The sequence below is a fragment of the Pangasianodon hypophthalmus genome, chromosome 7 (assembly GCF_027358585.1).
Source record: "Pangasianodon hypophthalmus isolate fPanHyp1 chromosome 7, fPanHyp1.pri, whole genome shotgun sequence".
Lineage (NCBI taxonomy): Eukaryota > Metazoa > Chordata > Actinopteri > Siluriformes > Pangasiidae > Pangasianodon > Pangasianodon hypophthalmus.
This window is the reverse complement of record NC_069716.1, coordinates 22,807,494-22,821,933: the sequence shown is the minus strand read 5'-3', so window position 1 is coordinate 22,821,933 and position 14,440 is coordinate 22,807,494. Positions and strand designations below refer to the sequence as shown.

General features: G+C 38.4%; 1 protein-coding gene across 4 annotated transcripts; it reads left to right on the top strand.

The window, feature by feature from the left end:
- The first annotated feature begins 401 nt into the window (after positions 1-401).
- Positions 402-14,018, top strand: acanb (aggrecan b). Of its 4 annotated transcripts, XM_034306129.2 has the most exons (17): positions 405-530; positions 1,523-1,783; positions 3,226-3,305; positions 3,560-3,943; positions 5,274-5,448; positions 5,926-6,053; positions 6,145-6,438; positions 6,590-7,000; positions 7,197-7,386; positions 7,630-7,754; positions 9,027-9,320; positions 9,438-10,562; positions 10,758-10,916; positions 11,005-11,087; positions 11,186-11,330; positions 11,658-11,840; positions 12,590-14,018. In XM_034306129.2, exons 3-17 carry the CDS (start codon positions 3,233-3,235, stop codon positions 12,658-12,660), a joined length of 3,840 nt encoding a protein of 1,279 aa, XP_034162020.2. In that variant the 5' UTR covers positions 405-530; positions 1,523-1,783; positions 3,226-3,232; the 3' UTR covers positions 12,661-14,018. The 4 variants fall into 4 exon arrangements, with proteins under 4 accessions (XP_053091538.1, XP_026773967.3, XP_026773966.3 ...); XM_053235563.1 differs by lacking the exon at positions 1,523-1,783 and having other exon boundaries at positions 402-530; positions 7,203-7,386; XM_026918166.3 differs by lacking the exon at positions 1,523-1,783 and having other exon boundaries at positions 402-530; positions 10,761-10,916.
- The last annotated feature ends 422 nt before the right edge of the window (positions 14,019-14,440 follow it).

Genomic DNA, 14,440 nt, shown 5'->3' with positions numbered 1-14,440 from the left:
CATTTGTTTAGTATTTCTCCTTATTTAATTCTGTACTCTTCTGTTTTGTCTGTGACACTAACAGTGGTGAAACTGTAATAAAATGTAAGAAACTCCACACTCCTAACCCTAACGCTCAAAAACGTTCATTGACAGTGAATGTGCTTGTGATACATGTACGTGCATGGTTTTGATCTTTTTTTTTTTAGATCCCAATTAGTTGTATTTAAATCTAAACTGTGCTAACACTAAAATTCTTCATTTTAAATCTAAACTGAGCCTTGAAAAAATGAAAAACCGTTACAACTAACGAAACTCAGGGGCAGTTAACAGCACTCACTCTTTCTTTATTCTCTCTCTCTCTCTCTCTCTCTCTCTTACTCACTTTGCTAAACTTGTGCCCAATTTGAATAAGACCTCTTTCTGCTCCCAGCACACACAGGGGGAGGCAAGCAGTCCAAAAGACCAGCAAACCAACAGCAAGCTGCTTCTCATTGTAAGGAGCTAAGGCACTGCAATAAGACAACGTGTTAAAAGGACAAAGTAATTTGGTGAGTTTCTGTGATATAATCTGCACATAGATTTTTATTTAATAAAGTCATTTTTCCCATATGTCTATAAATCACAATGAAGATCTATTTGAATATATTTATCTTTTAAAATATTATTTAATTTTTTAAATTTAATTGACCTACAGACATCTGATAGTTTATTTATTTATTTATTTATTTATTGTCTCAGTTACCTCTTAGTTACTTATCAGGGCTTTATAAGTAATATTTTATTTTTATATTAATTTTACATAAATTTATATTTATATTATATTTAGTTACCTGCAGTAATAAAATGCCACCTGCATCGATGTCAATTGATCCATTTTCACCAGATTTGACAAATTATATATTATTTGCTACAGCTACAGTTTTTTTGGGGGGGATTTCTTTTTTCAGTTTCTCCATGCAGCAAAATTCTTTTTAGAGAATTTATTTGTATCTAGCTGGACTTATATAACCACCATTTGTGTTGATTCAGTGGTGATTTTACTGTGCACCAGTGCTCAGTTTAGACAGTAATTGTAAGTAATGACAGATTACTTAACCAATTTCTTTATCTTGTTTCCATCTGATATAGCATTTCGATCATATTGCATTTTGCATTTATCTTTCTGTAACGATACTTCAGAATTTACCATGCGCATTAATCACTATACAGTCACACAGAATTTCACCGTAGATCAAAATCTATCTTAGTGTAACATTAAACATTTTATTCATAGTAAGCAACTTTTGGATAAAGGGAAATCACTTCTACAAGAGTATTCTCTGTAAAACTTTACACCAAAAAATAAAAATTTGTTTAGAGTGTGTGCAAATTTTAAATATAATATGAACAGGCACCTACAAATGTTGATTTTCCCATCTACATAGATCTATATTTATCAATGCAACATGCCACTGTAAATGGTCCTGAAGCTGGCTGGATTACTCTGTGGTGTGTGTGTGTGTGTGTGTGTGTCTGTGTGTGTGTATGTGAATGTTGACAGTGTTCTGAGCATGTGGGTCTCTTGGGGCATTTTTTTTGGGTGAGGGCCTCCTGTGGAACACAGTGATGTGTTTACCTTGGCCATCACGCAGGCCTCAGCCCACGCTCGAACAGACCTCTGCTTATTGGCCTTTACCTGATGGGAAAAGAACACACCACACAGTGTGAATGAAGACACTGTAGAATAGCTCAACCCCTTGCTCCTCCCCAACCTGATGAGCTCCGAAGACAAGCCTAGACATGAAGTAGCATTTTTTGAACTGTGAGTGGGACTGTTCATTAGAAGTGGTGTGATTTTACAGTATTTGCTGACTAGATTCTTAGAAGGGCTTGTAGCCTGAAATCAAGTCCAGTAGTTAATCAATTCAGCCATGGAGCTGAGATCAAATTTCAATTATATAAGATATCTTACTAAGGAAATAGGATTTTTTTTTTTTTACATGAAATATCTCTGTTATCATCAAGCTCTAAGATATGAATTTTCCATTCCATCTCAAGGATGTGCTGTCTAACATCGAAGTTCATTCTCCAGATTAAATAGACATGCTGTCTGCTCTCTTGGACTAATCATTAGGCATGAACGGCAATAATTGTTGTTTTCATTGCATGATAAATTTCCTTCTGATTAGTTGAATTTTCCATGTGTTGTCTGGCCCTAGTTTTGTCTGAAGTAAGTAGCCTAATGAATGCTGTTGTCTTTTTAAAGAGCACATATTATTTGATAATCTGCTCATTTCTGTTAATGACAGTACAATAACAACTGCTCACATCTTCAAGCTGCACCTGTTAACCAGTCAGTAAGGAAGCTGGCTGGTCTACTGAAGTTTATCACAAATGATCTCTGACGGAGGGGAAAAGTGAGCCCTGAAGTCCCAAAGGATGTGGAACTTGGAGAATGTGTTTTCTCTGAAAGCCAGGTGTTAGGCGTTGACCTGGATTTCCATATTAGTTGGAACATTCTTCTAGGCCTCATGAGGAAAAAATGATTTTTTACACACATGCATTTCTTTCTGGCTAAAGCTCTCCAGACAACATGTCCAGACACTATTTTAACTATGTATTTTATACCTAATTGATATCAGTTACTTCCTGGGCTTTCATTTGAATATCTGAACAATAAGCTGGAACTTGTTACATGTAGTATTAGGTTCAGTTGTAGGCAGCCTGTAGTTTATGGTTAGAGTAAAGTGAATGGCTTTTTTAAGACTTTAAATATCCGTTAAAGAAAAAAAATGATAAAACCAAGGAAATTTCGATAGGGCTCTGGCAGCAGTGTGTGATAGTTGATTTAGATTCTGTTGATCCTTTGCCAGGAAACACCAGCCTCTTCCGGTACCATTAGGAGTCTGAGACAGAAAGCTCCGTGAGGATCCTGCCAAAGGAAAGTTGCTCAGTGCATTTAAAAGAGTTTTATTCAGGCAAAAACTGAGCTATAGCCAGGCGGTCAGTTTTGAACAGAGAAGCCATTATTACTAAGTAGATTATGTTTTCTAGCGTACATGGGAAGCAATAATGAATTTTCTGCCTAAAATACACATATACAATAATTAAAAATCTTTCAAGCTGACAATCTTTCATCTCTTAGATGGTCATGAGCTGCAGTATGCAAATTTACTTACATTTATATATTTAACATGCATAATTGTGCATGATAAATAACTTCTCTCAAGAGGTGTGTATTGCATCTTTTGTGTTGATGAACAGGTGAACCATGACTGCTTTTCTTCTACTGTGTGCCTGCCTCAGTGTCTCCTCTGTAGCAGTAACGTTTGGACAAATAATTGGTGAGTTATGTGTTTTCATTGACTTTGACATTCACTCTGGGTCTGGGTTATTTTTTGGGCATACAGAGCTATTATTGTGTGCTCTTGTAGACATTTACTTATCTGAAGTGTCTGTGATGTAATAAATTTCACATTCGTCTGATTTACTGTACCACATAGCAACCATTCATTGGGTTATTACAAAGAACTGTGAATTATGTTGTGCTTCACTGTAGTTGAATGTGTAACAGTGGTCAGTGAACCTGTCTTGCCAGATGAGGACAGTACCCTTGGTGTTAGCATCCCCGTGGAGCAGCCACTGCGCCCTCTGCTAGGAGGGAAGATGATCATCCCCTGTTATTTTCAGGACAACACAGCCCACGACCCTGGAGCCCCTACCATTGCTCCTCTATCCCAACGCATCAAGTGGAGCTACATTTACAAAGGCAAAATAAGCCTCATCCTGGTGGCAATTGGGGGAATAGTACACACTGAGCCAGATTATTTGGACCGGGTGACCATGGTGAACTATCCCTCAGTACCCACAGATGTCACCATAGAGATCTCAGAGCTGCGCTCCAGCGATTCTGGGACATACCGATGCGAGGTCATGCAGGGCATTGAGGACAACTACGACTCAGTGGAGATGCATGTTCAAGGTAATACTCCAGACATCTCTCAGAAAGTAAAACATTATACCCACACCACACATCCTTTACAGTATTGTTTTGGTATTTTGGTATTCAGGTTATACAGTTGAGGTCAAAAGTTTACATACCCCTTTCAGAATCTGCAAAATGTTTATTATTTTACCAAAATAAGAGGGATCATACAAAATGCATGTTATTGTTTATTTAGTGCTGACCTGAATAAGATATTTCACATAAAAGATGTTTACATATAGTCCACAAGAGAAAATAATTGAATAATTGAGTTGAATTTATAAAAATGACCCCGTTCAAAAGTTTACATCCCCTTGATTCTTAATACTGTGTTGTTACCTGAATGATCCACAGCTGTGTTTTTTTGTTTACTGATAGTAGTTCATGGGTCCCTTGTTTGTCCTGAACAGTTAAACTGCCTGCTGTTCTTCAGAAAAATCCTTCAGGTCCCTCAAATTCTTTGGTTTTCCAGCATTTTTTGTGTATTTGAACCCTTGACTGTATGATTTTGAGATCCATCTTTTCACACTGAGGGCAACTGAGGGACTCATATGCAACTATTACAGAAGGTTTTTGAATTTGAAGATCATGGTAAATTTAACTTATTTTGTCTTCTGGGAAACATGTAACTATCTTCTGTAGCCTCTGAAGGGCAGTACTAAATGAAAAAATACAATATTTAGGCAAAAAAAGAAAAATGTACCCATCTCCATTCTGTTCAAAAATTTTATAAGATTTTTAACTGTAATAGTTGCATATGAGTGGAAAGGGTTCAAATACACAACAAATGCTGGAAAACCAGAGAATTTGTGGGACCTGAAGGATTTTTCTGAAGAACAGCAGGCAGTTTAGCTGTTCAGGACAAACAAGGGACTCTTGAACAACTATCAGTAAACAAAAAAACACAGCTGTGGATCATTCAGATAACAACACAGTATTAAGAATCAAGGGGATGTAAACTTTTGAACAGGGTCATTTTTATAAATTCAACTATTATTTTCTCTTGTGGACTATATGTAAACATCTTTTATGTGAAATATTTTATTCAAGTCAGCACTAAATAAACAATAACATTCATTTTGTATGATCCCTCTTATTTTGGTAAAATAATAAACATTTTGCAGATTCTGAAAGGGGGATGTAAACTTTTGACCTCAACTGTAGTTCTCTATTTAAAACATACATAAGTAAACTTTTAAGAGAGAAACTATATTTCAAATGCCTAAAGAGTTATTTTGTCTTGTTTCTTATGACCACTTAGTGTTTCCTAAGATGCCGGAGTGTATGGAATATTAAGGTATGGTAAGGCAGTCATTCTTTTCCACAGGCATCGTGTTCCACTACCGGGCCATAACCAGCCGATACACCCTGACCTTTGACATGGCAAAGGCAGCCTGCATCCAGAACAGTGCCGTTATTGCGACCCCTGAACAGCTGCAAGCTGCTTACGATGATGGGTTTCACCAGTGTGATGCAGGATGGCTTTCAGATCGAACTGTCAGGTACTGTGTTTCTGCACATTTCCTTTTACAAAGGCTTTGTTTGCTGAATGTATGCAGTTTTACACTAAAGAAAAAACTGTAAATAATACAGAACTATCACTACAATAATTATTGTAAGTAAATTAATGAATAAACATTAAAAGCTCAAGCATTAATAAGTAATTATAAGCTCAAGCACTAATAATTCATTAATGTTTACACTCTTAAAAGTGCCAGAAATAGTTCTTTAGCATGATGCCATAAAAGAACATTTTTTGTTTCCTAAATTACCTTTCGGTTAATTTTTAAAATTTTTTTAAAATTTCTGTTGATATTAAATCGCAAAAAATCGCACTGTATATGTTACCATTATGAACTAAGTGGTTCTTTTATGATACAAAAATAGCTCTTTACCTAACAATGTTTCTTTGCCAACCCTTCAAAGAATTGTTTTTGGACACCTTTATAATTAACAGTGTATGTTTATATATTCCTCAGGTATCCCATTCATGAGCCCAGGGAGCCTTGCTATGGAGACAAGGAAAATTTTCCGGGTGTACGAACATATGGAATCAGAGATGATAATGAGACCTATGATGTGTACTGCTTTGCAGAGAAGATATCTGGTAATAAAAAGATATTTATTAGATATATATTAAAAGCCTTTAATGCATTACTTGTGTTTTCACTTTACAACTTCAACCATGTGATCCCTAGGCAAAGTCTTCTACTCCATGTCCATGAAAAAGTTTACATTTTCTGAGGCATCTGAACAGTGTGTAAAGCTCGGAGCCCAATTGGCCACTACAGGTCAATTGTACTTGGCCTGGAAAGCTGGAATGGATGTGTGCAATGCTGGCTGGTTAGCAGATGGGAGTGTGAGATACCCTATCAACATTGCCCGCCCTCAGTGTGGCGGGGGTCTCCTGGGTGTAAGGACTGTGTACCGTTTTCCAAACCAGACAGGTTATCCACACCCAGACTCTCTCTATGATGCCATCTGCTATGAGGGTAAGTACATTGGCCACGTCAAATATGCCATTTTGTAATAACGTTTGTACATATAGACATATATACATGTGTACATATACTATGATTAATGGACATATTATGATGCCTGAAAATGCACCACTGCACATAATGAATGTCTCTCACTTCACAGGAGAGGATAAAGTACCCAGTCCTTACCCTCCAGTACCTGTTGTACATGTGTCAACAGAATCCCACTCTCCAGTACCTGATATTTACATGACCACAGATTTCCAATCCCCAGTACCTGACATTTACATAACCACAGAATTACATTCTCAAGTACCTGATATTTACGTGACCACAGACACTGAGTTTAGTGTAGGCACTTTCACTTCCAGTCCAGTAGCCTATCCTGAGAGTGTCACCACTGAGGGTGAAGCTCGAGGGGAGTTTGTAACTCATGAGCCCTACGTTACCACCATGGTACCACCCCCTTCCATCCCTCCTACTGTAATTGAGACTGTCACTGAGGATGCGATCGTTGTAGCTACAGTTCCGCCTGCTCTGGAAAACGAGTTACCCAGAGATAATGTCAGCACTGGTGAGTGAGTGCAAGCGGCTGAAATGTAAAAATACTTAAATGCAAGAACCTCCTCACGAATCTAGTCCAGACTCAGAATGAGGTCCCATCAATAGGGTTATAAACTTTCTCTTAGCTTATGGGTTATCTACAAATGATTAGATAAATTCAAATTTAAATAACCCAACTGCTCATTAACACTATCTTTTTTCCCAAGTTCCAGAATTTAAAGGAGTGGTGTTCTACTACCGCTCAGGTTCAGGGCGCTACGCTTTCAACTTTCGTGAGGCTCGGGTCATCTGTTACAGTCAGAGAGCTGAAATAGCCACACCCAAGCAGTTGCAGGCAGCCTATGAGGGTGGCCTGCATCAGTGCAATGCTGGCTGGCTCCAGGACCAGTCTGTCAGGTCCTTACTTTTTTTTTTTTTTTTTTTTTAAACCATCATCCATGCATCCAATAGCAGCACAAAATCTTGAGTAAACAATATGTGGGCTGACTATAAAATTAGCAATAAATATGTCAAAGAATAACAAATATTATAACAATAATTTTATCCTACTCAGAAGTCATTGTGTTGGTTGTATAGTGATAATAATGTTTTATGGATAGTTGTAAGTTACTACTGTTTTTCCCCTTGTGTTCTGGGCAGATACCCTAATGCCAATCCTGAGGAGTGCTCTGGAGATCAAAAGAATGCTTCTGGGGTGATCTCTCATGGGCTTAGGCCTGCATATGAACGCTATGATGTGTATTGCTACATCGACAAAATACAGGGTATGAGTATCATGCCTGATATCACTACTATGCAGACCTAAGACATTTTCAACACCAAGTAAATGTGCCTTATTTGGTAATTTGGGAGATGCTTGTATGCCATGTGGCTTAAAAACTATTTTTAAGGCAATGTGAGGTAACAGAAAGCATTTGCCCCATCATCAGGAGATTTAGACTTCAAATCCTGACAATGTGTCATCTACACAACATCCATGGCCAATTCTAGAGACCAAAATTCGCTGTGCTGTCTGGGTGGGAGGGATGACATTACTCTCTCCCCTGTCAGTCAGAGCATCACAAACCAATCATGGGCATCTGTAAATTAATGCATGCGGAAGAAAGCAGTTAGCTCTGTGTTACACTGCCCTGATATATACCATGAGGAGCAGGTGGCTTTACATGGGAAAAATGGGGAAAACAAGTAAACATTTAATTACTTTTTAGTGATATTTGATTGTGCCAAATGCATTATTAACTGGAAACACTTTACAATACAGTTCCATAACTCATATGTAACTATGCAGGGACTAAACAGGAACAAGTGAGTGAGTGGTTAACTACTAAAAACTACTAGTTAATTACTCAGTAAGAATGTTAAGAGGAGTTCAATATTAACTTTATGGTAATTACTGAGCCCTAAGCAGTAATTCCTAAGACTTACATACAGTATCTCCTGCCGGACTACTAGCTTACTATAGCTCTTTTATAATAACTACTGAAATAATAAGTACTGATCACACTGGCATTAATTCCGAATAGCAAAGCCTTACCATTCTCGGGGAGATCTACTACCTAATATACAGTACAGAAACCTATTCCAGTACCTCAGTGTCTAAAATGTAAGTGTCTATATGAGTTTTTACGGTCCACAGAAACAGGTCGTCTCAGAGGAGCACATGGTTGGTATGTTGGTTTATTAAGCCAATAAAAGCCTAAAAAGAGAACCAGACAGCAATAACCTACAAACATACAAGGTTTTAATGTAGCAATGAGTAACAAATATTCTCTATGTAGCAAAACACTAACATAGGGTATCTTAGGAGCTACTGCTTAAGATTAGATAGTAATTACTACAATGTTAATAGTGAACTTTTCCTAACATATTTACTGAGTAATTAACTAGTAGTTCTTAGTAGTTAATAGGAGTAAGACAAGTGTTAATGAAGAACTACTCATTCATTCCTCCTTAATTCCTGCATAAATACTATATGGAATAAGTTATGGAACAGTGCTACCTATTTATTTATTATTGCATTTCTCACTGTTTCTTAGGGGACGTCTTCTATGTCAATTCCCTGGCAAACCTTACCTACCAAGAGGCGGCAGATTACTGCCATAGCCAGAATGCCACCCTGGCCTCCACAGGGGAGCTGTATGCTGCCTGGAGTCAAGGCTTCCATAACTGCAACCCAGGCTGGTTGTCTGATGGCAGCGTCCGCTACCCAGTTCAAACGCCACACCTCAGCTGTGGTGTAAATAAAACAGGAATTTACACCATTTATGCTAACCCTGACCAGACTGGATTCCCAGATCCTTACTCCAGATATGATGCTTACTGTATTAGAGGTATTAAATGCAGGTCACAACAGTACAAAAATGTACAACACTGAACATCTATTATATCCCAGCACAGTAAAACTGATATATTACCAGGTTACTAAATTTGAATGTTATGTTCTTCAGCTCTTCCACTTAGCTCTCCAGAATCTATGGCAGAAAGTGGTTATGGATCTGGCAGTGGGTTACCCAGTGCTGAAGGTTCCAGCAGTGGCTTCCTCAGTGGAGATGTATCTGGCACTGACCTTGCCAGTGCTGAAGGTCCCAGCAGTGGCTTCCCCAGTGGATATATATCCGGCAGTGGCCTTTCCAGTGCTGACGGTTCCAGTAGTGGCTTCCCCAGTGGCGATGTGTCCAGCAGCACAATCTCCAGTGGCAGTGTGTCTGGGTCTGGTGAAAGTGGTGATGGCTCAGGCGTCTTTCTCATCCACCATGAGAGTGTAGACATGCTGCCAGCGGGACCTGTTTTAGGAGGCTCTCAAGAAGCAACAGAAGGGAGTGCAGAGTTTTATGCCTCGGGAATAGAATCTGGAGACGTCAGTGGGGACCACTCAGGATCAGGTGATGTGTCTGGATCTGGACAGGATAGAAGTGGGTCTGGCGGTCTGCCAACTGGATCTGGCAGTGGAGATATGATCATCTTGGTTGATCATTTATTGACCTATATGCCCTTTCCACAGCCTAAAACAGAGCAAGAAGTCAGTGGCTTCAGTGGGATCACAAGTGGCTCTGGATTCAGTGGCATGCCCAGTGGTGATGTCATGAGTGGCTCTGGATTCAGTGGCATGCTCAGTGGTGATGTCATGAGTGGCTCTGGATTCAGTGGCATGCACAGTGGTGATGTCATAATTGGCTCTGGATTTAGTGGAGTGCCCAGTGGTGATGCCATTAGTGGCTCTGGATTCAATGGAGTGCCCAGTGGTGATGTCATGAGTGGCTCTGGATTCAGTACAATGCCCAGTGGTGATGTCATAAGTGGCTCTGGGCTCAGTGGTGTCCATAGCGGTGATGTCATGAATGGATTTAGTGAACATCACAGCAGAACCTCTGGATCCACTGTTCTGTTTTCTGGGCCTTCATATAAAGAGGATATAAGTGGCAATGGAGGTTTGCTTCTTGACTTGGAGGATGTTAATGCCACTGATGTTTCACCTATCAACACCACCAGTACAACCACATTAACCGTTACAACCAGTCCCTTGACATTGCGCCTGACACCACCTACCATGGACCATCCCATTGTTACTGAGGGTAAAACCAGACACTTATTGTTCAATTTTTAGGTAGATTGAAGTTTAAAATGAAAATCATAGGCCATACTAGCTATAACCACACCATGGCTTCAACCAGTAGCCTTGATGCAAGATTAAATTTTGCTAGCCTGCTCATTTTTAGCATCAAAGAATATACATTAACTAATTTGACCAAACCTGGATGATATTTTAGCAGCACAAGGATGTGCAGATGACTGGGTGGAATTTGAGGGCAGCTGCTATGTACACTTCACTGAAAGAATGAACTGGACGAATGCTGAACAGCACTGCCGGGAGCTAAACTCTCATCTGCTTAGCATCACTTCCAAGCAAGAGCAAATATTTATCAACGGTAAGTAATCAATTGCATTAGTTGAGATAATCTGAGAAAGGTGGATTGTTGCAGTTCTCACTATGAATCCAATTTGAAACCTACCTAGATAACATTTGGGACAACCAGTGGATTGGACTCACTGACAGAGACCAGCAAAATGAGTTCCGCTGGACAGATGGAAGCCCTTTGGTGAAGTCTAAATCTATAATAATTCAGTTATAACGTGTGGATGACTTTACTGATGCACAGTGAAATGTAACTTATCCTAATTGTCACCTTTTCGACAGGAATATGAAAACTGGATACCGAGACAGCCAGATAATTATATTAATGCTCCAGAAGAATGTGTAGCAATGATTCGGCGTGAGTTTGGCCAATGGACTAATGTGCCTTGTAACTACCTTCTGCCCTTCACATGCAAAAGTAGATCTGGTAAGTACTTCAGGAAAACATTTTAATTAGACACTAGACTTATACTAGACTTTGTGTCTTGTGTTAATATTATGTACTACTGCCCTTCAGTGTTATATATTAAAAAAAAAAAAGAATTCAAGAAAGAATGCAATACAACAATATGCATCTACACATAAATAAGCTTCTACTAAGTGGAACCAAAATCCTGATCAAAAATTGCTATTGCTATGCCTGTTGGCCATATGAAGACTCTGAGTATATAGTTTTATGTTTTTGAAAGCCTTGGATGTTATAGAAGCTGTCAAGCAGAATTAGGCCCTTAATTCTTCCAATTTTCTGATCCAGGCAAATGCTCCACACCTCCTGAGATTGAAAATACCAGGATGTTAGGAAACAGCAGGGAGTACTACCCAGTCAACTCCATCATCCGCTATCTGTGTGACCCCGGCTTCACACAGCGGCACCACTCTGTGATACGCTGCATGCCAGACGGCCAATGGGAAGAGCCTAAAGTGGAATGTGTAGAACGTAAGTCTAAAGTTTCCAGACACAAGCACTGAAATCGAGTCCTACATTTTACACTGTAAGCAAATAAGCTGTACATCCCTGTTTCTACAATAAGTATGTTGCTATGGTTAATACACTACGGACACAACCAAGTACATACTTCCTGTGTAGGAGGACGACTCAGCCATATTCATGATCCTTTTCTAAGAAAGTGTCTTAGAAATGTTTGTGTCCACACCAAAAGGTAACCAAGGTGTTGGTCAACATCTGACTGTGAGCTATAAGGTTTTCTCATCACATAGCACATAAAATATAGTATTCGAGTCTAACTAGCCTTTTTAGCTCCATATGTTTTACTGTCACTGTGTAAGCAGGAGAGATATATGACAGGTCAGTGTGTGTGGTGCAGCAGGTGGTAAGATTTAGAATGAAAATCATGTGCTATTTTGCTTAAATATATTTCAAATTTATTTCATTTCTTCTTCTGGTGGCTGGTGACAACTAGCCTGCTCAGCCTACTTGTCCTTCAGGCAACTAAAAACTAATAGTCTGGTTAATCTTCTTATCCCAGATGCCCAGGCCACTGTTTTGTCCTCCCTACAATTCCCACAATTGTAATTAAAACAAATCAAGTACAAGTATATATATAAATGAACTTTATTATTACAAATGATATTCCATGCTCCAGACTAAGGAGAACTAAGACAGATTAAACATAACATTTTACCATATCATGTTTTATTTTATGTACTATTTTCTTGCATTAATAGGCACTGCAATACACATACTACAAAAAAGATCCCTCAAGTGGCATTCCAAAGCAGTCAGCAGTCGAACATGAAGAAAGGTCCTCTAAGCAGGACACAAGGCACGCACTTCAAATCATCTAGAGGACTGTTGTTAGCATAAAGCATCTCTGCACAAGTCTTTTTTGCCCAGAAGAAATCCAGTAGCCTCGGTAACAGGGTCCACTTTATACAATGATGCACATTACTTTCTGTTCTGTAGTCCGCCTGGCTGATTTATTTTCGAGTGTTACTCAGTGCCTTGCTGTTGGGGAAAAAGAAGAAGGAACAAGTTTTCTGAGTGAAAGTCCAAGGAAAGAATATCTTCCCACCATTAAGCAGTTTTATTTCTTATACAACCTAATGTTTAACCCAGAGTTAACCCCCTAAAGTCCCAGCTTGTTTTTAGTTACTCAAGCTTGAGCATATTATTCAGTAACTACTTGGAATTATTCAGTAACTACAGTGAAATTAAATTGAAAGTCATGTAGTTACAAGAGTGAAGAATGTGAGTGGACCATACAGTGGATAAAAGTCTAAAAACTAAATCTGAAAAAATAAATTAGATAATTTTAGATTTTTAATCAATAACAGGCTGAATATTTTGTGGAGATGGGGAAAAATGAAGCCCTGGAAACAAACTGCTTGAAAAGTATTCTTTGTGCTCAACTGGTGACAACTGTTGGTTACTTTATTCTTCCTGTTTTGCATCATTTTCTTTGCTTTTCCATGAGAAAAGCTTGAGTAAAAGAGAGAAAGAGTGAGTGATTGTAGGGTGGGCATAAGAGTAACACTTATATAAAAAGACAAAAGGCTTCAGTGACTACAGCTGGATATAATAAACTCAAAAGTATTTCAAATTAATTCTGAGGACACGATTTTTTTCTTGTTTTGTCTTTGTTGTTTGTCCTTTGTTTGTACGTCTAGCTTCAACACAGAAAACAAATGAGACTGTGAAAAATAAAACATCCATTTCTGTTCACTGGAAACTTTAAAATTCGTGATATAAATTAACAGCTGAAATGAGAACAATATTTATTAAAGACTAAAAGCTTGAAGCACATTTAATTGTCTTTTCAATTAGGAAAGCTAGTCCCCGTATGAAGCAATGCTTATATTACAGAGAGACAGAGGATTGCTAATTGCATAGAACCGCCTGCCAAAAAACAATTCCTACGCTGATAATGGAAGATGGCACCACAAATATTAACATGTTCACATGCCAAAATTTAGCTGGGTAACCCAGAGCTGTCTCTGTAAGGTAAGCGGTGATTATTGCACTGGTTTGTATTTTAGTCATACAGAGTAATAGCCTACACTTTTATATGCCATTGTCTTGCTGTCAACTGTTACACTGAGCTCATAGCTATCTGAGTGCCACACCTGTGTCCACTGAATAAACAGAGACTAAATATATGTGTTTCCAGGCCTCTTTTGTTGTATGTCTGTTTTGACTGGTTGTTTTGGGGTTGTGTTACTTTTTTGAATATTCATATTATACTATATTAAATAATTCATAGACTTATTTAATATAACAGCACCTCAATTATGTAATAATGCAGCTTTATAAACAGATGTTATATAAATCTAATTTTAAATAAGTATCATTAACTATTAAGAGAGATACTGTACAGTTCACTCGCACTCATTCATCCCCGTACAGTTTCTGTACAAACAGCCTATTTAGTTAAACAGACTTATCTCCAGGAATCTCCGAGAGGAAAAAAACAGACAGGCCCATGAATATGTCTTTCATAGGTAACAGTATGCACCTTCATGCAGAGCATAGCAGAGAAAAAATGACTAGCTTAGCAACACTGCTGTCTTTTCATTCTA